The 24807-nt window shown below is 39.5% G+C and overlaps 1 protein-coding gene across 2 annotated transcripts in view; it reads right to left on the reverse strand.

Moving 5' to 3' along the window:
- TSG101 (tumor susceptibility 101) overlaps positions 1–24807 on the reverse strand; it is a 58707-nt gene that overhangs the window by 11585 nt on the left and 22315 nt on the right. For both annotated transcript variants that reach the window (XM_032641619.1, XM_032641618.1), the window contains exons 5-7: positions 23996–24122; positions 20217–20283; positions 14175–14266 (exon numbers count right to left, since the gene is read on the reverse strand). In XM_032641619.1, coding sequence (XP_032497510.1) covers positions 14175–14266; positions 20217–20283; positions 23996–24122 — 286 coding nt within the window. The remainder of the gene's footprint in view (positions 1–14174; positions 14267–20216; positions 20284–23995; positions 24123–24807) is intronic.

Consider the following 24807-nt stretch of genomic DNA (forward strand, 5'->3'; position numbering starts at 1 on the left):
TCGCAGTGGCCTCCTCGGGGTGGGGAGCTCTGCTGCCACACTTCCCTCCCGGGGTCTGGCACAGAGGCATCTGTTATAATAGCAATCAGATCAGATCACTCCTCTGCTCAAAGCCTGCCCGTGGCTCCGCAGCTCACGTAGAGGAAAAGCCACAGGCCTCCTCCCCCTGACCCACAAGGGCTTACTTGAGCCAGCCCTGTTTCCCCTCCGACCCCATCCCTCTGTGCACGCCTCGCTCACACCACTAGTCTCTTTGCAGTTCCTTGAACCATAAACATACTCCCACCTCAAAGTATAAGGCACAGTCTTGGAGATCTCCCGGTCACCATCCAAGCGAGCAGAGCGCGGATGGGGCTGAAACAGCAAACCAGTGTGTTTGGGGCTCAAGGAGTGACAGGAGGCCAGTGGTGTGAGCAAGGTGGATATAAAGGAGGTGAGATCAGAATGCAGTCCTCACCCTCCAGGTCTTCCTGTGCCCCTCTTTCGTCTGAATGTTCCTAGGTAGCATTTATCTCCATCTGGTGCATTGTATACTATGCTGTAAGTTTGTTTTCTGTCTTCCCCCATTGAAATGTAAACTCCATGAAGGCAGGAAGTTACTTTGTATTGTTCTTACTCCTGGCATGTAGCAAGCACTTAGTAAATATACGTTGAATGACTAAATGAATAAACAAATAACTGAAGAAAAAAATAGATGAATGGATAAAGAAAGTGTGGTATGGGCGTCCCTGGTGGCACAGTGGTTAAGAATCTGCCTGCCAATGCAGGGTACACGGGTTCGAGCCCTGGCCCAGGAAGATCCCACATGTGGCGGAACAACTAAGCCCGTGCACCACAACTACTGAGCCTGCACTCTAGAGCCCATGAGCCACAACTACTGAGCCCATGTGCCACAACTACTGAAGCCCACGTGCCTAGAGCCCGTGCTCCGCAACAAGAGAAGCCACCGCAATGAGAAGCCCGTGCACTGCAATGAAGAGTAGCCCCTGCTCGCCACAGCTAGAGAAAGCCCGTGCACAGCAACAAAGACCCAGTGCAGCCAAAAATAAATAAATTAATTAATTAAAAAAAGAAAAAAAAAAAGAAAATGTGGTATGTATTTGTGTGTATGCGTGTGTGTGATGTACTGATGGTACATCCTCCGATGTACTTCATAAAAGAGCCAATTTGTCCACTGACTTTCTTCACACGTATATTCATAACATGTAGAGGTTTCGTTGAGTGGGACCACACTTTTCTGGGTACCATACTGGACCACACTCTAGTAACATTCTTGAACATTTACTTAATAAATCTTTTTTTTTTTTAAGATTTATTTATTTTATTTATTTTTGTCTGTGCCGGTTGTTAGTTGTGGCATGCGGGATCTTTGCTGCAGCACATGGGCTTCTCTCTACTTGTGGCGTGCAGTTTTTCTCTTCTTTAGTTGTGGTGTGCAGGCTCTAGGGCACGTGGGCTCTGCAGTTGTGGTGCGCAGGTTCCAGAGAGTGTGGACTCTGTAGTTTGCAGCACATGGGCTCTAGTTGAGGCGCACAAGCTCAGTAGTTGTGGCATGCGGGCTTAGTTGCCCCGCAGTATGTGGGATCTTAGTTCCCTGACCAGGGATTGATCCTGCATCCCCTGCATTGCAAGGCAGATTCTTTATCACTGAACTGCCAGGGTAGTCCCGATAAATCTTAAATCTTTCTTAATTTGGATTAAAATATCAAACAACTTCATCACTCCCAGATCACTGCCACCTGGGTGCACCACCAGCACATCAGGGTCTGACAGAGAGTGCTATGCATGAATCAAGGTGGAGTGACTGGTCCCTCATGCCACTCTTCCCTATCCAATAGAGTTTGGAATTCTCCATGGGAATGCCCAGCTGGGGACCAAAGCTTTTCTTGAATGCCCGTTTTCAGCCCTGAAAACATACAGATGACCAATATCCATACCTGCTTCTGCTGTATTCTGGCATGTGCTATTAAGAGAACAAACAAGTATTAATGTTGTCTCCTAAATTTATTCTTTGTAACTTGGTGCCGGTCAAGTAGTTTTAAACCTTTAAAATCAGAGTTCAAGTTCTTTTATAGATTTGGCAATGCCAAATTGGTAAAAGTTATATGCGAGTCCTAACAAAAATGTTTTAAGAAGTGTAATTGAATCTGAAGAAACAGAAACTTAAATTTTTAAGTTTTTTAGATATCAAGAAAAAGTTTACCTTCCTTCTGATGCTTTTGTTGATATATAATGCCTGCAATGGGCAGAAAATCTAAGGAAAACTGTCCAAATTCCATATCTTTTCCCACTGATCTTCCAGTAGAAAATGTTTTTGCTAGTAACTTGCAAAGATGATATACAAAAAATACACATGGGACTTCCCTGGTGGCACAGTGGTTAAGAATCCGCCTGCCAATGCAGGGGACGTGGGTTCCATCCTTGGTCCGGGAAGATCCCACATGCCACAGAACAACTAAGCCTGTGCACCACAACTACTGACCCTGCGCTCTAGAGCCTTAGTGCCACAACTACTTGAGCCCACACACTGCAACTACTGAAGCCCACGCACTCTAGGGCCTGCGTGCCGCAACTACTGAGCCCACGTGCTGCAACTACTGAAGCCTGTGCACTCAGAGCCCATGCTCCGCAACAAGAGAAGCCACCACAATGAGAAGCCCGAGCATTGCAACGAAGAGTAGCCTCCGCTCGCTGCAACTAGAGAAAGCCCATGTGAAGCAACAAAGACCCAACGCAGCCAAAAAACAAAACAAAAAGAACACCTGGTCTTACAGTAACTTCAATGAAGAATTTAAGTTATAGATCACAACTTTTCCCTCATTAAATAATACAACTGAATTAAAATATCACTGCAATTGCCCAGACCTGATGGAAAAGCACCACCAACAGGTTTTTCACTATTCAACAGCTGCCTTCACTGCTTAGTCAATGCCCTCAGTGAGCACCAATCTCATGAAGGTGGTTTTAAAAGTCAGGTTAGGCAGGAAGCTGTCTGCCAGGTAACAAAAAAGCTATAAAAAGAGATGACAAATTCTCTGATTTTCTTATAAAGGTGGTTGTTCAAAATCTACATGTAATGGAGTCAGAAAGAGCTGTTTTAAAGTCCCAACATCTGCATCAATCCTCAGTCTTCTGCAATATTTCAGAAGAGACTGCTATTAAGAATGTAATCTCTATTACTTCTTTTTTTTTTCCCCCCAACCTCACTGCATAGCATGTGAAATCTTGGGATCTTAGTGCCCCGACCAGGGATTGAACCCTCGCCCCCTGCAGTGGAAGTGTGGAGTCTTAACCACTGGACAGCCAGGGAAGTTGCCTCTATTACTTCACTTTAAGTGGTTCTTTTACTTCAATATTCTTGGAGATGGTTAAAAATCAACGCTTGCACAGGCATCCACATCAATAATAAGACATGAGTTAATTAATGATGCCGTGAAACAGGTGTTTGTTTTACATCATAAAATCAAAATCTTTAAAGTTAAACTATCAAGTTCCACAAAGGAAAAATAACCACTTTCATTCTTTCTCATGGCCTTAGTAGCACAGAGAATAATAGCACAAATCCTGATGGCCACTGACAGACTGAGAAAATGTTGACTATCGGTGAACTCTAATATTCAGATGATACTTTTATGTTTCTGCTTTCCTTTATGACAATTTTGAAGTTCAACAGTTTTGCACAATGTACTACTAAAATATGATGAAAAAAATCACGTAGGTAAGCAACAATGGGTAGAAAAACAACAAATTAAAAGGATATCCTAGATTATCATAAAATGATAATTTATTTTTAGCCTTTCAAAGAAAGTACTCTTAAAAGTACAATGAAGGGCTTCCCTGGTGGTGCAGTGGTTGAGAGTCCGCCTGCCGATGCGGGGGACGCGGGTTCGTGCCCTGGTCCGGGAGGATCCCACGTGCCATGTAGCGGCTGGGCCCGTGAGCCATGGTCGCTGGGCCTGTGCGTCCAGACCCTGTGCTCCGCAACGGGAGAGGCCACGACAGTGAGAAGCCCGCGTACCGCAAAAAAAAAAAAAAGTACAATATTAATCGCTTTGATTCTTGTTCTAAAAACAAACATTAGATTTGATTTAAAATATACCATTTTCCGAGAGGCATCCGGGAAGATGGCGTAGAGTAAGACGGGGAGATCACCTTCCTCCCCACAGACACACCAGAAATACATCTACACGTGGAACAACTCCTACAGAACACCTAGTGAACGCCGGCAGAAGACCTCAGACCTCCCAAAAGGCAAGAAACCCCCCCACGTACCTGGGTAGGGCAAAAGAAAAAAGAATAAACAAAAGGATAGGGACAGGACCTGCACCAGTGGGAGGGAGCTGTGAAGGAGGAAAAGTTTCCACACACTAGGAAGCCCCTTCGCGGCGGAGACTGCGGGTGGCGGAAGGTGAAAGCTTCGGAGCCACGGAGGAGAGCGCAGACTCAGGGGTGCAGGGGGCAAAGCATAGACATTCCCGCACAGAGGATTGGTGCCGGCCAGCACTCACCAGCCCGAGAGGCTTGTCTGCTCCCCCACCGCCCCGGGCGGGGCTGGGAGCTGAAGCTCGGGCTTCGGTCAGAGCGCAGGGAGAGGACTGGGGTTGGCGGCGTGAAAACAGCCTGCAGGGGGTTAGTGCGCCACGGCTGGACTGGAGGGAGTCCGGGGAAAAGTCTGGACCTGCCGAAAAGGCAAGAGACTTTTTCTTCCTTCTTTGTCTTCTGGTGCGGGAGCAGAAGGGATTAAGAACGCTGCTTAAAGGAGCTCCAGAGACTGGCGCGAGCCACGGCTAAAAGCACAAAAGCACGGACCCCAGAGACGGGCATGAGACGCTAAGGCTGCTGCCGCCGCCACCAAGAAGCCTGTGTGCGAGCACAAGTCACTATCCCCACTGCCCTTCCGGGGAGCCTGTGCAGCCTGCCACTGCAAGGGTCCCGCGATCCAGGGGCAACTCCCCCGGGAGAAAGCACGGGGCGCCTCAGGCTGGTGCAACGTCATGCTGGCCTCTGCTGCCGCAGGCTCGCCCCCCACTCCGTGCCCCTCCTTCCCCCCAGCCTGAGTGAGCCAGAGCCCCCAAGTCAGCTGCTCCTTTAACCCCGTCCTGTGTGAGCGAAGAACAGATGCCCTCCGGCGACCTACACGCAGAGGCGGGGCCTGAGGCGGGGCCAAATGCGAAGCTGAGCCCCTGGGAGCTGTGAGAACAAAGAATAGAAAGGGAAATCACTCCCAGCAGCCTCAGAAGCAGCCGATTAAAGCTCTACAATCAATTTGATGTACCTGCATCTGTGAAATACATGAATAGACAACGAATCATCCCAAATTAAGGAGGTGGACTTTGAAGGCAACATTTATGATTTTTTCCCCTTTTCCTTTTTCTGTGAGTGTGTATGTGTATGCTTCTCTGTGAGATTTTGTCTGTATAGCTTTGCTTCCACCATTTGTCTGAGGGTTCTACCCGTCCGTTTTTTAAAAAATTTTTTTCTTAATAATTACTTTTTATTTTAATAACTTTATTTTACTTTATCATCGTTCTTTCCTTCCTTCCCTCCTTTAGACAATGAGTCATCACAAATTGAGGCGGTGGACTTTGAGAGCAAGATTTATTATATTTTCCCCCTTTTCCTCTTTTTGTGACTGTGTATGCTTCTGTGTGAAATTTTGTCTGTATACCTTTGCTTCCACCATTTGTCCTAGGGCTCTATCCGTCCCTTTTTATTTTTTCTCTTAATAATTTTTTATTTTAATAACTTTATTATATTTTATCTTACTTTATTTTACCTTTTCTTTTTTTCCTCCCTCCCTCCTTCCTTTCTTTCTTTCTTATTGTCTTTCTTTCTTTCTACTTCTACTAATTCTTTCTTTCTACTTTGTCTCCCTTTTATTCTGAGCCATGTGGATGAAGGGCTCTTGGTGCTGCAGCCAGGAGTCAGTGCTGTGCCTCTGAGGTGGGAGAGCCAACTTCAGGACACTGGTCCACAAGAGACCTCCCAGCTCCACATAATATCAAACGGCGAAAATCTCCCAGAGATCTCCATCTCAACACCAGCACCCAGCTTCACTCAACAACCAGCAAGCTATGGTGCTGGACACCCTATGCCAAACAACTAGCAAGACAGGAACACAACCCCACCCATTAGCAGAGAGGCTGCCTAAAATCATAGTAAGTCCACAGACACCCCAAAATACACCACCAGATGTGGACCGGCCAACCAGAAAGACAAGATCCAGCCTCATCCACCAGAACACAGGCACTAGTACCCTCCACCAGGAAGCCTACACAACCCACTGAAACAACTTTAGCCACTGGGGACAGATACCAAAAACAACAGGAACTACGAACCTGCAGCATGCGAAAAGCAGACCCCAAACACAGTAAGACAAGCAAAATGAGAAGACAGAAAAACACACAGCAGATGAAGGAGCAAGATAAAAACCCACCAGACCTAATAAATGAAGAGGAAATAGGCAGTCTACCTGAAAAAGAATTCAGAATAATGATACTAAAGATGATCCAAAATCTTGGAAATAGAATAGACAAAATACAAGAAACATTTAACAAGGACCTAGAAGAACTAAAGATGAAACAAGCAACGATGAACAGCACAATAAATGAAATTAAAAATACTCTAGAAGGAATCAATAGCAGAATACCTGAGGCAGAAGAACAGATAAGTGACCTGGAAGATAAAATAGTGGAAATAACTCCTGCAGAGCAGAATAAAGAAAAAAGAATGAAAAGAACTGAGGACAGTCTCAGAGACCTCTGGGACAACATTAAACACATCAACATTCAAATTATAGGGGTTCCAGAAGAAGAAGAGAAAAAGAAAGGGACTGAGAAAATATTTGAAGAGATTATAGTTGAAAACTTCCCTAATATGGGAAAGGAAATAGTTAATCAAGTCCAGGAAGCACAGAGAGTCCCATACAGGATAAATTCAAGGAGAAACACGCCAAGACACATATTAATCAAACTATCAAAAATTAAATACAAAGAAAACATATTAAAAGCAGCAAGGGAAAAACAACAAATAACACACAAGGGAATCCCCATAAGGTTAACAGCTGATCTATCAGCAGGAACTCTGCAAGCCAGAAGGGACTGGCAGAACATATTTAAAGTGATGAAGGAGAAAAACCTACAACCAAGATTAGTCTACCCAGCAAGGATCTCATTCAGATTTGATGGAGAAATTAAAACCTTTACAGACAAGCAAAAGCTGAGAGAGTTCAGCACCACCAAACCAGCTTTACAACAAATGCTAAAGGATCTTCTCTAGGCAAGAAACACAAGAGAAGGAAAAGACCTACAATAACAATCCCAAAACAATTAAGAAAATGGGAATAGGAACATACATATCCATAATTACCTTAAATGTAAATGGATTAAATGCTCCCACCAAAAGACACACACTGGCTGACTGGATACAAAAACAAGACCCATATATATGCTGTCTACAAGAGACCCATTTCAGACCTAGAGACACATACAGACTGAAAGTGAGGGGATGGAAAAAGATATTCCAGGCAAATGAAAACCAAAAGAAAGCTGGAGTAGCAATTCTCATATCAGACAAAACAGACTTTAAAATAAAGACTATTACAAGAGATAGAGAAGGACACTACATAATGATCAAGGGATCAATCCAAGAAGATATAACAAATTGTAAATATTTATGCACCCAACATAGGAGCACCTCAATACATAAGGCAAATGCTAACAGCCATAAAAGGGGAAGTCGACAGTAACACATTCATAGTAGGGGACTTTAACACCCCACTTTCACCAATGGACAGATCATCCAAAATGAAAATAAATAAGGAAACACAAGCTTTAAATGATACATTAAACAAGATGGACTTAATTGATATTTATAGGACATTCCATCCAAAAACAACAGAATACACATTTTTCTCTAGTGCTCATGGAACATTCTCCAGGATAGATCATATCTTGGGTCACAAATCAAGCCTTGGTAAATTTAAGAAAACTGAAATTGTATCAAGTATCTTTTCTGACCACAACGCTATGAGACTAGAGATAAATTACAGGAAAAAATCTATAAAAAATACAAACACATGGAGGCTAAACAATACAGTACTTCATAACAAAGTGATCACTGAAGAAATCAAAGAGGAAATTAAAAAATACCTAGAAACAAATGACAATGGAGACACAACTACCCAAAATCTATGGTATGCAGCAAAATCAGTTCTAAGAGGGAAGTTTATAGCAATACAATCCTACCTTAAGAAACAGGAAACATCTTGAATAAACAACCTAACCTTGCACCTAAAGCAATTAGAGAAAGAAGAACAAAAAACCCCCACAGTTAGCAGAAGGAAAGAAATCATAAAGATCAGATGAGAAATAAATGAAAAAGAAATGAAGGAAACGATAGCTAAGTTCAGTAAAACTAAAAGCTGGTTCTTTAAGAAGATAAACAAAATTGATAAACCATTAGCCAGACTCATCAAGAAAAAAAGGGAGAAGACTCAAATCAATAGAATTAGAAATGAAAAAGAAGTAACAACTGACACTGCAGAAATACAAAAGATCCTGAGAGATCACTACAAGCAACTCTATGCCAATAAAATGGACAACCTGGAAGAAATGGACAAATTCTTAGAAATGCACAACCTGCCAAGACTGAATCAGGAAGAAATAGAAAATATGAACAGACCAATCACAAGCACTGAAATTGAAACTGTGATTAAAAATCTTCCAACAAACAAAAGGCCAGGACCAGATGGCTTCACAGGCAAAGTCTATCAAGCATTTAGAGAAGAGCTAACACCTATCCTTCTGAAACTCTTCCAAAATATAGCAGAGGGAGGAACACTCCCAAACTCATTCTACGAGGCCACCATCACCCTGATACCAAAACCAGACAAGGATGTCACAAAGAAAGAAAACTACAGGCCAATATCACTGATGGTCATAGATGCAAAAATCCTCACTAGCAAACAGAATCCAACAGCACATTAAAAGGATCATACACCATGATCAAGTGGGGTTTATTCCAGGAATGCAAGGATTCTTCAATATATGCAAATCAATCAACGTGATACATCATATTAACAAATTGAAGGAGAAAAACCATACGATCATCTCAATAGATGCAGAGAAAGCTTTCGACAAAATTCAACACCCATTTATGATAAAAACCCTCCAGAAAGTAGGCATGGAGGGAACTTTCCTCAACATAACAAAGGCCATATATGACAAACCCACAGCCAACATCGTCCTCAATGGTGAAAAACTGAAAGCATTTCCACTAAGATCAGGAACAAGATAAGGTTGCCCACTGTCACCACTCTTATTCAACATAGTTTTGGAAGTTTTAGCCACAGCAATCAGAGAAGAAAAGGAAATAAAAGGAATCCGAATCAGAAAAGAAGAAGTAAAGCTGTCACTGTTTGCAGATGACATGATACTATACATAGAGAATCCTAAAGATGCTACCAGAAAACTACTAGAGCTAATCAATGAATTTGGTAAAGTAGCAGGATACAAAATTAATGCACAGAAATCTCTGCCATTCTTATACACTAATGATGAAAAATCTGAAAGTGAAATCAAGAAAATACTCCCATTTACCATGGCAACAAAAAGAATAAAATATCTAGGAATAAACCTACCTAAGGAGACAGAAGACCTGTATGCAGAAAATTATAAGACACTGATGAAAGAAATTAAAGATGATACAAACAGATGGAGAGATATACCATGTTCTTGGATTGGAAGAATCAACATTGTGAAAATGACTATACTACCCAAAGCAATCTACAGATTCAATGCAATCCCTATCAAACTACCACTGGCATTTTTCACAGAACTAGAACAAAATTTTCACAATTTGTATGGAAACACAAAAGACCCCGAATAGCCAAAGCAATCTTGAGAACGAAAAACGGAGCTGGAGGAATCAGGCTCCCTGACTTCAGACTATACTACAAAGCTACAGTAATCAAGACAGTATAGTATTGGCACAAAAACAGAAAGATAGATCAATGGAACAGGATAGAAAGCCCAGAGATAAACCCATGCACATATGGTCACCTTATCTTTGATAAAGGAGGCAGGAATGTACAGTGGAGAAAGGACAGCCTCTTCAATAAGTGGTGCTGGGAAAACTGGACAGGTACATGTAAACGTATGAGATTAGATCACTCCCTAACACCATATGCAAAAATAAGCTCAAAATAGATTAAAGACCTAAATGTAAGGCCATAAACTATCAAACTCTTAGAGGAAAACATAGGCAGGACACTATGACATAAATCACAGCAAGATCCTTTTTGACCCACCTCCTAGAGAAATGGAAATAAAAACAAAAATAAACAAATGGGACCTAATGAAACTTCAAAGCTTTTGCACAGCAAAGGAAACCATAAACAAGACCAAAAGACAACCCTCAGAATGGGAGAAAATATTTGCAAATGAAGCAACTGACAAAGGATTAATCTCCAAAATTTATAAGCAGCTCATGCAGCTCAATAACAAAAAAACAAACAACCCAATCCAAACATGGGCAGAAGACCTAAATAGACATTTCTCCAAAGAAGATATACAGATTGCCAGCAAACACATGAAAGAATGCTCAACATCACTAATCATTAGAGAAATGCAAATCAAAACTACAATGAGATATCATCTCACACTGGTCAGAATGGCCATCATCAAAAAATCTAGAAACAATAAATGCTGGATAGGGTGTGGAGAAAAGGGAACCCTCTTGCACTGTTGGTGGGAATGTAAATTGATACAGCCACTGTGGAGAACAGTATGGAGGTTCCTTAAAAAACTACAAATAGAACTACCATATGACCCAGCAATCCCACTACTGGGCATATACCCTAAGAAAACCATAATTCAAAAAGAGCCATATACCAAAATGTTCATTGCAGCTCTATTTACAATAGCCCGGAGATGGAAACAACCCAAGTGTCCATCATTGGTGAATGGATAAAGAAGATGTGGCACATATATACAATGGAATATTACTCAGCCATAAAAAGAAACGAAATTGAGCTATTTGTAATGAGGTGGATAGACTTAGAGTCTGTCATACAGAATGAAGTAAGTCAGAGAGAGACAAATACCGAATGCTAACATATATATATGGAATTTAAGAAAAAAAAATGTCATGAAGAACCTAGGGGTAAGACAGGAATAAAGACACAGACCTACTAGATAATGGGCTTGAGGATATGGGGAGGGGGAAGGGTAAGCTGTGACAAAACGAGAGAGAGGCATGGACATATATTCACTACCAAACGTAAGGTAGATAGCTAGTGCAAAGCAGCCGTATAGCACAGGGAGATCAGCTCGGTACTTTGTGATCGCCTGGAGGGGTGGGATAGGGATAGTGGGAGAGAGGGAGATGCAAGAGGGAAGAGGTATGGGAACATATGTATATGTATAACTGATTCACTTTGTTATAAAGCAGAAACTCACACACCATTGTAAAGCAATTATACCCCAATAAAGATGTTAAGAAAATAAATAACTAAAATAAAATGTACCATGTTCCCCATATTCCTATTTTTTTTTATGTATGGATATCATCTATTCTAAGTTATAAAATGCTTCATATCTATTGTAGTGAAATGAGTTAACATAAAAAAGATCTTTAGGAACTGAGGTTCTCTACAAGTCAAATACTATCGTCTCAGTGAGAAACAGGGTAACAAATAACACTATTCCTATTTTACTGATGATGCCTGAGCCATATGGAGAAATTAACAACATTTAGTGTGTTTTGCCTGTGGATTAATGATCTCCCATCATCAGGTTTCTAACTCAAGCATTTAAATTACATTGTTAAAAAAAGAGCTATATTACAGAAGGATGAGAACATTTTTAAAAAACAACCATTGCCACTAGAATCTCAATAAGTAGAACATATCAATGACAAAAACAGCTGAAGAAAATGCTCTTTTTGGGGGAAGGGGAGATATTTACAGCAGATCTCAGGATGCTTACAATTGATCAGAAAATGTAACAGAAAAGTAAACTTCACAAGATTCTACATTCAGACACTCAATAAAATATTTAGGTGAACTTCTATATATCAAGCACTGTTCTACATGTTGGGCATGTGTGTATACGTGTGCGGGGTTGGTGATGGAAGTAGATTGGTCAGGGTAGGCCTGACTGCTCCACACAAAGGAAACAGGTAGTGGACGAATCCTAAAACAGAAGAGTAGTAGGAGATGAGTTCAGAGAGGTAACAGGGGGAGGAAAGCAGGATCACATAGGGCCTTCTAAGCTTCAGAAATTTGGATTGAACGCTGAGTGAAATGGGAAGACAATGGAAGGTTCTGAGTAGAGGAGTGATATAATTTATTTATCTTTTAATAGTATCATTCTGGCTGTTGTGTTAAAAACAGATGTAGGGATTAAGGAAAGAAGAAGGCTTTTTAGGAGGCTTTTGAAGTAAATTAGATGAAAGATAACGGTGACTTAGATCAGCACTGGATGTGATCAGATTCTATATGTATTTTGAAGATAATTGGTTCTTGATGAAGAATCAAGGATGACACCAAAGTTAGAGTATTGAGTAGGTATCACTGGAGGTGGGAAAGCATCATAGAAAGATTGAGAGTTTAATTTTGGTCACATTGAGTTTGAAATGTCTATTTAATATCCAAATGGAGATATTGAGAAGGGAGCTAGATATAAGAATCTGGAATTCTGGAGAGTGGTGTAAGTTGGAAAGAAATTTGGGAAGTGTGGACACAGAAATGGTATTTAAAGCTATGAGATTGGTAGAGATCACCAGGAGAGTGAGTATAGAGAATGCCAAGGACTGAGCCAGGGGGCATTCCAATATTAAGAAAAGGAGGGACTTATAAGGGAGACTGAGCATGAGTACCAGTGATATGGGAGGAAAAACAAGTGAGTCTGGGGTCTTAGAAAGCAAGAGAGGAAAGTGTATCAAGGAGATACAACTCTCAAATACTGCTGACAAGCCAAGTAAGTGGAGACTATTTAATTGGCCATTGGATTTAACATCATAAAGGTCAATGGTGACCTTGAGAGAAGCAGCTTAGTGGAAGGACATGAGGGAAATCCCACATGGAGTGGTTCAAGAGTGAAAGGAAGAAGAGGAATTGAAGCTAATGAGTACGGATAATTGTTTCAAGGAGTTTTGCTGTAAAGGGGAAAGAAGAAATAGAATACTGGTGGCAGGGAAAGGGAAATTAAGAGGAGGATTTTTAAAGGTTTTTAGGGTATATTTTTGGGTGCTGATGAGAGCAACCCAGTAGAGAACAAAAGCTGATGATGAGAGGGAAAACTGCTGAAATGATGTCCCTGAGTAAATTACAGAGGATAAAACCTAGTGGGTAGAAATAATGATCTGTGGTAACAGGGAGAAGGCAGATATATATGGTAGGGGCAGACAGTCATGTAGAGGGGTGGGGGTCTGTAGAAGTTGTTGTATTGCTTTCATTTTCTCAACTGTAGAAAATTATATTTCAGGTAACTCTACTAATAAGCAACATAAAAAACCAAGAACTACTGGTCTGCAATAATTTGTCTTACTTGATCCACCCATATTTCCCAATGGTGCTTTCTTCTAAAGATGCTCTTCTGTTTTTACATATAACCAGGCTAGGAAAACCTAAGTATCCGTTAATAGTTCAACACACATTAATGTTCACCAATAAATATGTGAAACACAGGAAAGAGTGATAAGAGTCAATCAAATTTACTTTTATGCCCTGGTAGAAGGCTCATTTATATGATGATAAATCATTTCAAGTTTTAGAGTACAGAACACTGATCATTAAGAGTTTTTGCTCTAAAAAGAAAGAGTATTCTAACATTTCACATGTAAAAGTGAAATGGGGGGAGGTGTGATAAAACTGATGATATTTAAGGGTACAAATTTATAACGAGTAGTAAGCAAGCCATAGAGATCTAATGCGCAGTATGATGGATATAGACAATAATACTGTATGATAATTATGTAATGTAATAAATACCGCTATAATGCAATCATATTACAATATATAAATCTATCAAAGTAACAGACTGTACTCCTTAAACTTATACAATGTTACATATCAAACTTATTCAATAAAAAACAAAAGTGAAATGCACTTTTCACAACAGGAGACTCTGACTTTCCTTATGTGGAGAAATACAGTTTTGAACGGTACTTACCAACAGTGGTCACAGGAGGCTGGGAAGGGTACTGGGAACTTGTGGTGGCAGGATACTGACTGCCAGGTGGGTAAGGACAGCCTGGGTAACCACTAAAGAAAAGAACATATTAAATGTTAAGATGACCCAACTCTACAGTATCTTTAAGAACCCCATTCAGGGGACATCCCTGGCAGTCCAGTGGTTAAGACTTCACCTTCCAATGCAAGGGGTGTGGGTTCAATCCCTGGTCGGAGAGCTAAGATTCCACAGGCCTCGTGGCCAAAAAAACCAAAAAACATTTAAAATAACCCAGAAGCGGGCTTCCCTGGTGGCGCAGTGGTTGAGAATCTGCCTGCTAATGCAGGGGACACGGGTTCGAGCCCTGGTCTGGGAGGATCCCACATGCCGCGGAGCAAGTAGGCCCATGAGCCACAACTACTGAGCCTGTGCATCTGGAGCCTGTGCTCCGCAACAAGAGAGGACGTGATAGTGAGAGGCCCGTGCACCGCGATGAAGAGTGGCCCCCACTTGCCACAACTAGAGAAAGCCCTCACACAGAAACGAAGACCCAACACAGCAAAAATAAATAAATTAGTTAATAAACTCCTACCCCAAACATCTTCTAAAAAAATAAATAAATAAAAGATTCACTTGGTTTAAAAATAGAAACAGTTCAAGTCTTTAAAAAAAAAAAAAAAAAAAATAACCCAGAAGCAATACTGTAACAAATTCAATAAAGACTTAAAACAAACAAACAAATCCACCCCATTCAGGAGGCTAAGCTTGATATTTCATTGTCTTACCAGTTAATAACTTTACAGTTTTAGAGCTACAGGTGTCTATTCAAGCAAAGCTCCACAAAAATTCCATTAATGACACTGGATTTACTCTTAAAGTAAATGATTAAAATACTCTTGCTTCGCCCTGGTTTTTTTTTTTTTTTGCTGCGGCATGCGGGATCTTAGTTCCCTGACCAGGGATCGAACCCGTGCCCTCTACAGTGGAAGCACAGAGTCTTAAACACTGGACCACCAGGGAAGTCCCTTGGCCCTGGTTATTTGAGGGTCACCTTCACAGTAGCAGAAAGCAACTCGAGTTTTTCTAAGGGCAGTCCAACAGTATCAGAACTGAGAGCAACAAATATTTTGTGAGAACTTTTCCATTCTGATTTCCTAGCATACAGGGAAATAATATTATTTAATTTTTACCTGTGGTTCATTGATAACCTTTTTGAATGTCTGATCTGAAAATACTCCTCTTGAGATAATGTTTTTAAAGCTTCCTCTTCACTCTAAGGAAAGTTTGTGTCATTCCTGTATTCACATCACAGTTGGAAGAAACTTTCCTTAGAAGTATTGTCCTCCAATCTCCTATCCAACATTGTTTCATAAATATCATTTACAATATCCCTGACAAATGGTCATCTTTCTCTACTGAACACTAACTGCATTTTGACACAGTAACCTCTAATTAATGGTCCTAAATTTGCACTCTGTAAGATCACTTGCATATTAGAAAACTTCTAACATTTTCCCCTCAGTCTTCTCTTTTTCAGGTGAAATATTTTTAATTCCTTCAACCATTCTTCACAGCTCTGATTTTCAGATCTAATCACTTTCCTCTGAATGATCACTCATTTGGCAGTGTTTCCCTTATAATGGAGAAGAAAAGGAACAGGATGATTACTATAGCTACCTGTTAGTTGAACAATCAATTTTGATGAATCCTATTTTATCTACAATTGTCAGATCTATGACATTTGCAATTCTGATTAACATGCCTTCTATGAGTCCATTAAAATTACTGACTAAAAAGACCCAGCCCAGAGTCCCGGAGCAAGAGCTCTAAGTTCATAGTCAGTAATCCTTTTATAGGGCAGTGGCTCAAAGATTCTCTCCTATGTGTACTACTAATTCACACTTCATAACCTGTCACCAACAAAAAAGTTTTGTGTGTAACTTGTTGAGGATTCAATGTAATCATGATACTCTTATCGATTAGTATAAAAGTAAAATGAAAAAAGAAAAAGGTTAAGCATTTCTGTTCCCAGTGGACACATGCTGAATGCTATTGCACAGTACTTTTGTTCTAGTCTCTCTAGTAATCCATGCTGCAAGGAAACAATGTCAATCTTATTCAAATTTCTGAATCTACCTTTTTGAACACTGGAATAAATTTGCTTTTCCTGGAGTTCCTCCCATTTTGCATACTTTTTCAAGGACAATCTGTGATTTTATTGCTGAATTTTTCAGTAAGTGGTATAAAACTCTTCTAGGCCTAGAGATATTAAATTCAGAGAACTCCCTGTCTCTTTATTTAGTTTGCTTAATTTCTCCTTCGTAGTTATTCTCTATGTTCAGGGTTAACAACTTTTCTTGAGTAAAAAAATAATTTAGTAGTACTATTTTCTGTCTTTGTACATTATTAAACAATTTGCCCTATGTAGGAAATCTTTTTCAGATTTTTAAGAGCCCTTTTGGACTAAGTGTATTTAAAAAGAATTTTCCAACACTCTTATATTCCTTTTTCTTTATGTGCCCCTTCAAAATTTACTATTTATTCTATTTAAAGCACTGTTTTCAAGTGCTTGAGGCAGGAGCTAAAGTATGACTCCATCTCCTCCTCAAGATACTAATAATCAAAATAGGGCAAGATCCCTGTAAACAATCCTGATAGGATAAAGAAAACAATAAATGCTAAATAAAAGTTCAGGAAATGTATACAGTTGATCCTTGAACAATATGGGTTTGAACTGTGCTGGTTCACTTATATGCAGATTTTTTTCACTAAATACATACTAGACTACTATACAAGCCACAGTGGGTTGAATCTGAGGATGCGAAACCTCAGATATGACAGAGAGGCCCGACTATAAAGTTATACTTGGATTTTCAACTGCAAGGAGGGTCGACACCCCTAGCCCCCCGACCTCCCCCTGATGTTCAAGAGTCAACTGTAGTGGAAAATCAATACCAGCTAGAGGAGATCAGAGAAGGTTTGGGGAGATCTGTAATACCTATGAAAGTTGCACCTTTATTAAAACTCTTCAGGGGCTTCCCTGGTGGTGCAGTGGTTAGGAATCCACCTGCCAATGCAAGGGACACGGGTTCAAGCCCTGCTCCGGGAGGATCCCACATGCCGCGGAGCAGCTAAGCCCTTGTGCCACAGCTGCTGGGCCTGCGCTCTGGAGCCCATGAGCCACAACCACTGAAGCCCGCGCACCTAGAGCCCATGCTCCGCAACAAGAGAGGCCGCCACAATGAGAAGCCTGCGCACCACAAAGAAGAGGAGACCCCGCTCTCTGTAACTAGAGAAAGCCCACGCGCAGAAATGAAGACCCAACACAGCCAAAAGTAATAAATTAAAAAAAAAAAAAACTCTTCAGTCCTCCTACTCATAACCCTAAATTCTCCAGCCATATTAGAGTGTTTCCTTATTCTTTCCTGGGATTTTTTTTGGCTTTCACACCTATGATTACATAAAATTGAGTGGGCTGAACTTAATAACCGGTAAGTTTCCTCTGATATAAATTGCTGTTTGCTGTTTGCTGCTCCCTCCACCTCTAAATACTTACTTTTCTTTTAAACCAGTTCCTTCATTTATGAAGCTATCTCTAAGCTCCCACCTCCAAACAGATGTGACCTCTCCTTTAAAGCTGTTTATCACAGCACTTAACATTTTCTGTCTTTTCTGATATCAGAAACTGTTTTCTAATAATACATGCTTGCTAGTACATATACCAAAACTGGAACAACTATCCTTGACATACCTTTTAGTTTCCTTGTATACATGCTGCAAGGTGCTAAATAAAACTTTCAAAAGATCTTAAAATTTTAAAGAGACCTTAGAGATCATCTAGTCCAACTTTCCACAGCAAGAATAAATATTCTCATAGTCACTGTTGTAAAATAAAGATTCTTGAATCACTGATTCACCAATTCTCCTTTAGGATAAAGCGAGAAGAGAAAGAGGTTCTGAGGCTCTTCTGCCAAGACCTTGCATATGCAGAAGGATACAGACAGTAATGTGGGTACAGTTACCCTTAACAACTCATTAGCCTGTCACGAGATTAAAAGTTACATTTCAAAAAAAACCCCCCCAAAACACCGCATCAAATCTTTGAAAAATAGCTACCTCAAAAAGGAACTTCTGGGCTTCCCTGGTGGCACAGTGGTTAAGAATCCGCCTGCCAATGCAGGGGACATGGGTTCGAGCCCTGGTCCGGGAAGATCCCACATGCCGCGGAGCAACTAAGCCTGTGCGCCACAACTACTGAGCCTGCGCTCTACAGCCTGCGTGCCACAACTACTGAGCCCGCGTGCCACAACTACTGAAGCCCACGTGCCTAGAGCCCAACCTCCGCAACAAGAGAAGCCACCGCAGTGAGAAGCCCGCGCACCAAAATGAAGAGTAGCCCCTGCTCGCCTCAACTGGAGAAAGCCCGCACGCAGCAACAAAGACCCAACGCAGCAAAAAAAAAAAAAAAAAAAAAAAAAAAAGAATAAAATAAATTTTTTTAAAAAAGGAACTTCTTACAAATAACCTCACAAAAGACACTTTTTTTTTTTTTCGCGGTACACAGGCCTCTCTCTGTTGTGGCCTCTCCCGTTGCGGAGCACAGGCTCCGGACACGCAGGCTCAGCGGCCATGGCTCACGGGCCTAGCCACTCTGCAGCATGTGGGATCTTCCCCGACCGGGGCACGAACCTGTGTCCCCTGCATCAGCAGGCGGACTCTCAACAACTGCACCACCAGGGAAGCCCACAAAAGACACTTTTAAGGTTATGTAAAATGAGTAAGATTTACATTTCTGTCAATATTTTCAGCCTTCATTTTTATCTACAAGTTTCTCTGAAGTGGCTTCATTGTTCAGAAGTCCATTTCCTTATTGTGCTTCTAATAACCATTCCCTATATGCCCAAAGTTCCTTCTTACTAGCAACTGTTCATTATAACGGCTTGTAATTTCAAGGCTTCAGATAGAATTCCATTTCTAGAACTTAATCTAGAAAATTAAAGGCCTCAAGAAATCTACAACTTACAACTTGTTTATATATAACAATCATAGGAATCTTTCTCTCTTGTCTCTGACAGATGTTCATCTAGTCTGCTTACCCAGATAAATGTGACAGAATACTTACTACCTTATAAAGCTAGTTCTTGAAATTAAGAAAGGCCCCCAAATAAATGTTTGCTAAATTTAACTTATAAGATCCTGCATATTATATATGTATATACATATATTTATTTATGGCAGGTGTTCCGGAATTCTAGCTGCATTTATCTGTGAGGTTCTATGGAGCTAAGAAGAGTTAGCAGGGTTAAAATTTTTTTGTTAATTTCGAGTAGCTGGAAAATTTCATCTAGGCACCAAGTATATGCCAGTCTTGCATTCTAAGTTAGCCCCAAGACCACCTTTGGAAAGTACTCCTAGATTACCCCTGGAACAGGTGCACATTTAAAACATGGATTAATAATTATTTCTTATCAATTTTCTAGTATGTATTATTCATAGACTGATTTCACTATTAATTTAACTTACCTGTTATGTTATTAACATATGGATAATAAAGGTTGGTAGTACGTGTAGTCTATGAACTGAATAAATATGGGGATGAGACTGACCCCATCATATGCACCATTAATTCACTCCCTGTAGTTTACAGAAAAGGTCAGTTTTTTAAAAAGGATATTAAAATATTTTTCTCCATGGCTGAGGTCATCATAATTAGTATTCCATTAATCTTTCAGCCATTTACACTGGATATACAGAGTTCTTAAAAGGAGAGAAACAAGGATTTCAAGGTACAAAACTAATCAAGATTATTGTCATTTCCCCACTCCTTTCCTCTCTCTAAATAGAATGGAGCTGCATTTCTCTAAATGGAAAAAACTCCTCTTGAACTATGTATATACCATAAAATTTCAGCAATAAACTGAGTTTTACCTTCCATTAAATTGTAACCATTTTCATTTTAATGCCCTAGTTAGCACCCATTATTTTTATTCTAGATCTAATAGAATTTCTAATACAATTATTCAAAAGATAATTTTTCATTACCTGGGATTGGGAGGGTATCCGGATGGGTATGCAGAAATTCCACTTGGCATGCCTGGCATGTAGGAAGCTAAAAATAATTTTTAATATTTTAAAATAGTATGCATAGTCCTGGATATATAGGGTATCAAATAAGACACACATCACCATCAAACCACAGCAAAATTTCATACAGTTAAAGAATTCAAATCTCAGCACCAAAAACAAAGCACTCCAGCCATATTAGTTCTTCACTGCAACTAATAAATATCTTCAAACCACATAACTCTAAAAGCATTAAACGTGACAATTCCAACAAGGATTAACTGGCGAACAGGTCAACCTGGTCAGCTCTTCAAGCTCTCAACGAGTCTATAACCTGAGACAGGAGCCAATTCAGTTTGGAATTTAGAGGAAGGTAAATGTGCCCTCCTCTGGTCCAAGGTCAGCTTCGTAGAAAGTGACCTCTTTATTATATCTAAGATATCTTTTGATATTTCTTGCAAGATTATGTTGACCGATTAGCACAGCTGGTTTTGTTGGCTTGACTGAGGACTTTAAACGACTTCAAATTACTACCAGAAGTCCTAAACAAAACTTATATTCAGCCAGACTGGTTAAAACAAACAAAAGCTTGGAAATACTAGGTGGAAAAAGGTTCAAATCTAGCAAGCATAAAGAATGCTTTATATATATTTTAAAGAGAACACTAATGACAAAGAACTAGTCAGTGATGCCAAGAGGCTAACCAACATAGAGGAAGAAAAAGAGAAGAAGTTAATCTTGGCCTTAACTGGAAACAACTTGTCTGAGAATCAAATTAACCTCAGTGAAATCTTTCTCACTGAATATAATTAGCCCTTAATCCAATCAATAAATATTTTAATGCCTTTCTGTGAAAGGCACTGGATTAAAAAAAAGAAAGAAAGAAAGAAAGAATTCCTGGCCTCAAGTTGCTTATAGTCTAGTGAAGGAGATAAACACGAAAAGAATAAAAATACAGAGTGATAAGTGTCATGACAGGGGAAGTACACAGTGATATATATGGGATCATACAGGAGGTAGCTAATTAAATGTAGGAGGTGGGGGTAAACAAGAGTGATCTAGTAGATGAATGGTACACAAAGGCTTAAAGAGAGAAGTGGAACACTTAAGAAATAAAGTTTTAGAGCACATAATGCAAGTGGATGGGAGAAGTATGCTGGGCTCTGACTAAGGGCCTTAAATGTCTTTATCAGAGTTGCTGAGCTTACATCCCCAAGTATCAGTGTTCATAGTCTTCTTGTTAGGATCAATCTATAGATGTCATAAGTAAATTTTTTCTTAAGTATAATTAAGCTAAGGATGATGTTCAGTGCTATTTCATAAAGGGAAAAATACCTCCCAAAATGTCATAATTGCTAGATCTCATAAAACATTTCTTCTTCCTGGGCCAAAACATAGTCGATCTTTATGAACATCAAAAGATGAGGCCACTATTAGGTGTCAGCAACATATATAGTCAATTACTAGTTTCTCTCCCCATTCTAGTTTCTCTTAAACACATATAAACTACGACTTCACAGTTATAAGCAATTTCCTCATAATTATAGGCAATTTTCCTTTCTAAGGTTCTGAAAAGCTAGTAATTTGACCAAAATCTCCAAATTTTGATTTTGGGAAACAACAAAAGTTGAGTCCAAGACTGGTAAGGAAACAGATAATGAGGTGAAGTAATTTCAGAGCCAGAATAAAATGGAATACAAATAAGCATAATATATGGGGTTATTATAAGGATTAAATAAGAACTAATATGAAGTACTTAGCTGTGTCTCATAGTCACCACTGAATAGATTATTACTGTTAGTTGTCAAAAAATGAGGTTTGGGCACAACACTTTTTTAGTGTGACTTATAGCTAGCTCAAAAGTCTTCCTAAAACCAGAGATCAAAAATGTTTACGGTAGGGCTTCCCTGGTGGCGCAGTGGTTGAGAACTGCCTGCTAATGTAGGGGACACAGGTTCGAGCCTGGTCTGGGAGGATCCCACATGCCACGGAGCAACTAGGCCCGTGAGCCACAACTACTGAGCCTGCGCGTCTGGAGCCTGTGCTCCGCCACAAGAGACGCCGCTATAGTGAAAGGCCCGTGCACTGCGATGAAGAGTGGCCCCCGCTTGCCACAACTAGAGAAAGCCCTCGCACAGAAACAAAGACCCAACACAGCAAAATAAATAAATTAATAAACTCCTACCCCCAACATCTTCTTTAAAAAAAAAAATGTTTACAGTAACGATGATGATGATGATGATGATGATAATGATAATAGAAGTATATAATTTCTTAACTAGAAGATCGTATTTAAGTATGGATCCAAATTTCTGGGCTGTTCCTTGATGTGTGGGTGTAGGACGGAATTCAGACTTTCATTTCTTTGCAGTCATACATAACAATAATGAATATCATTTAAATGTATAAAAAGTATTAAAACTGTAATGGACAGACAATAAGTTGTCTCTTTTAGTAATTTACTTATATTAGCTCTATATTGTTTAATGTGATTTATAGTGAGTGAATGCAAAATGGAAGTGTAATAGTGATCTCTTTAGTGAGGTCTCTTTCTTGAATGCTGCACTTCCAATGTTAACATAAAACTAAAAGAAATTTAGGAAAAAAATGTTGCTTAGGGGACTAACATTCTGAAAAGGTTACCTTTATCTTAAGTGGTCACTGGCTATGTTATTTGAGCAAATAAATATGAACGATGATCTAGGAAATATTTTGCATTTCAACATTAGATGGGCAAGATAATCTAACCTTGGATATTAAAGTCAACAGAATTTATTAAGATGAAAACAAATTTCTGATCCAAAAGAATCCCTAGAATCTTTATTAAAAGAGCAACAAAATGCTACAGCCAAGCTTATTCTGGGAAAGCAGAGAAGGAAAAGGAAATGGATTCAGAAAGTTCTGTTAGATTCCCATTCAGCTTGTTAGTCAAGATGCTCCTCAAGGCAGAATGGATTAAAAAGGAAGATGATAATTTTCAGTGGGAGGAAAATGAAAGCTCACATAATCTAACTTATAAGATAAATTAAGTCTGGTTAATTATCTTAAACAAAATTTGTTTTAAAAAAATCACAGCTCAAAACACAATGAACAGGTTTAGTAACGTCAAAACAAGTAAGTACAACCAACTCTCAATTATCCAGGGTGATTTTAAAGTACCAGTAAGAATTATTTTTGAAAAACCCAGAAATAACAGAGATAATGTACACCAGTTAGGGGAGAACTGATATTGACTCCATGCCCCCACCCTCTCCACTCAAAGTAAAATCATGAATTGGTTGTACTCAAGAGAAGAAAGCTGAGAGCTAGATGTCCATTGTGTACACCCAGAATAGCTGAATGTGAATGATATAGTTTACTTTATAATTGATTCTTATCTATAGCACTGATCCTGGAGTTGCAAACAAAAGGTCGTCAGATTGCCTTTCAAGTTGTATCTACTTCCAAACGGATCAAATAAAGCTATTCCATGGCATGCATAATTTAAAAAAAAATTCCAGCTCTATTCCAGCATTCTTTCTCCTCCATTTTGGAATCCAGCACACCCATAGTTAGATTTCTACCCACAAACGAAAGCCCAAATGCCAGTCTTTGTTGAGAATCTGTACATGCAGATGTGGGGCCTCAGAATACCTCCAAAAAATCGACTAACTTGATAAGCTAAAAAGCAAATTGAAGTCATCAAAAAAAATATTTTTACAAGATTTTGTTTTCTTTCGTTTATATGAGTTTAAAAATCAAATCTCAGTTCTACTTACTGTTTGGTGGCCCTGTTGCCTGGTATGGTGGATAGGATGCTGAAATAGTAGCACGAGAAAAGACTGGAGGTTCTTCTCCAAACACCACAATCATAACTTGAATAAGCCCCAACAAGTCTGACTGTGGCTAAAAATGGAAAACAAATTTAAGTCATTTACAGATTTACTTTTTGGCAATAAGAAAAAGTTTGGCCATTTCTTATCTGTTTTCAACTTAGCTCGACAATTTCCTTTGTAGGACCCCAAACATGAAAATTCCATTTAATTAATTTAATACAGCTAGGTGATTTCTACTTATTATTTATGTGTAGCAAGGCTGCTACTTCATGTATATAAAAACAGCACTAGCCAAAGCAGTATACTGCAAAATTCAGATGGTATTGTTCTTCATTTGACTTCATACAGCTAACCAAAATTTATTATATTTCCAGTGGACAAATTAAGGATGCTGGTACGGTATAAACTCAGTGATGGATGTAAGCAGTAGTCACAAATATTATTTAAGGCCTTTAAAAGATAACAATGTTACCTTGGAAACACATGTTCCTAGATTAATTTTTATTAAAGATAGTATTACGAACTCTGAAATTATAAGTAGACTCCATTTTAGAAATCACTAGATTGTTGTACAAAAGATATAAATTATTGAAGGATCTTTCCTTCCAATACCATAGTTACAAAGAGAGTGCCTGTACCCCATAAAGGCTGCTAAACTTTTTTCTCAAGTACCTATTGATCACTAATTTAAGACAAACTATGCTAGGCAAAGTTGTTCAAACTGACTTATCTGATGGTTGTTTTCACCCATTATA

This window comes from Phocoena sinus, chromosome 8 (assembly GCF_008692025.1).
Source record: "Phocoena sinus isolate mPhoSin1 chromosome 8, mPhoSin1.pri, whole genome shotgun sequence".
Lineage (NCBI taxonomy): Eukaryota > Metazoa > Chordata > Mammalia > Artiodactyla > Phocoenidae > Phocoena > Phocoena sinus.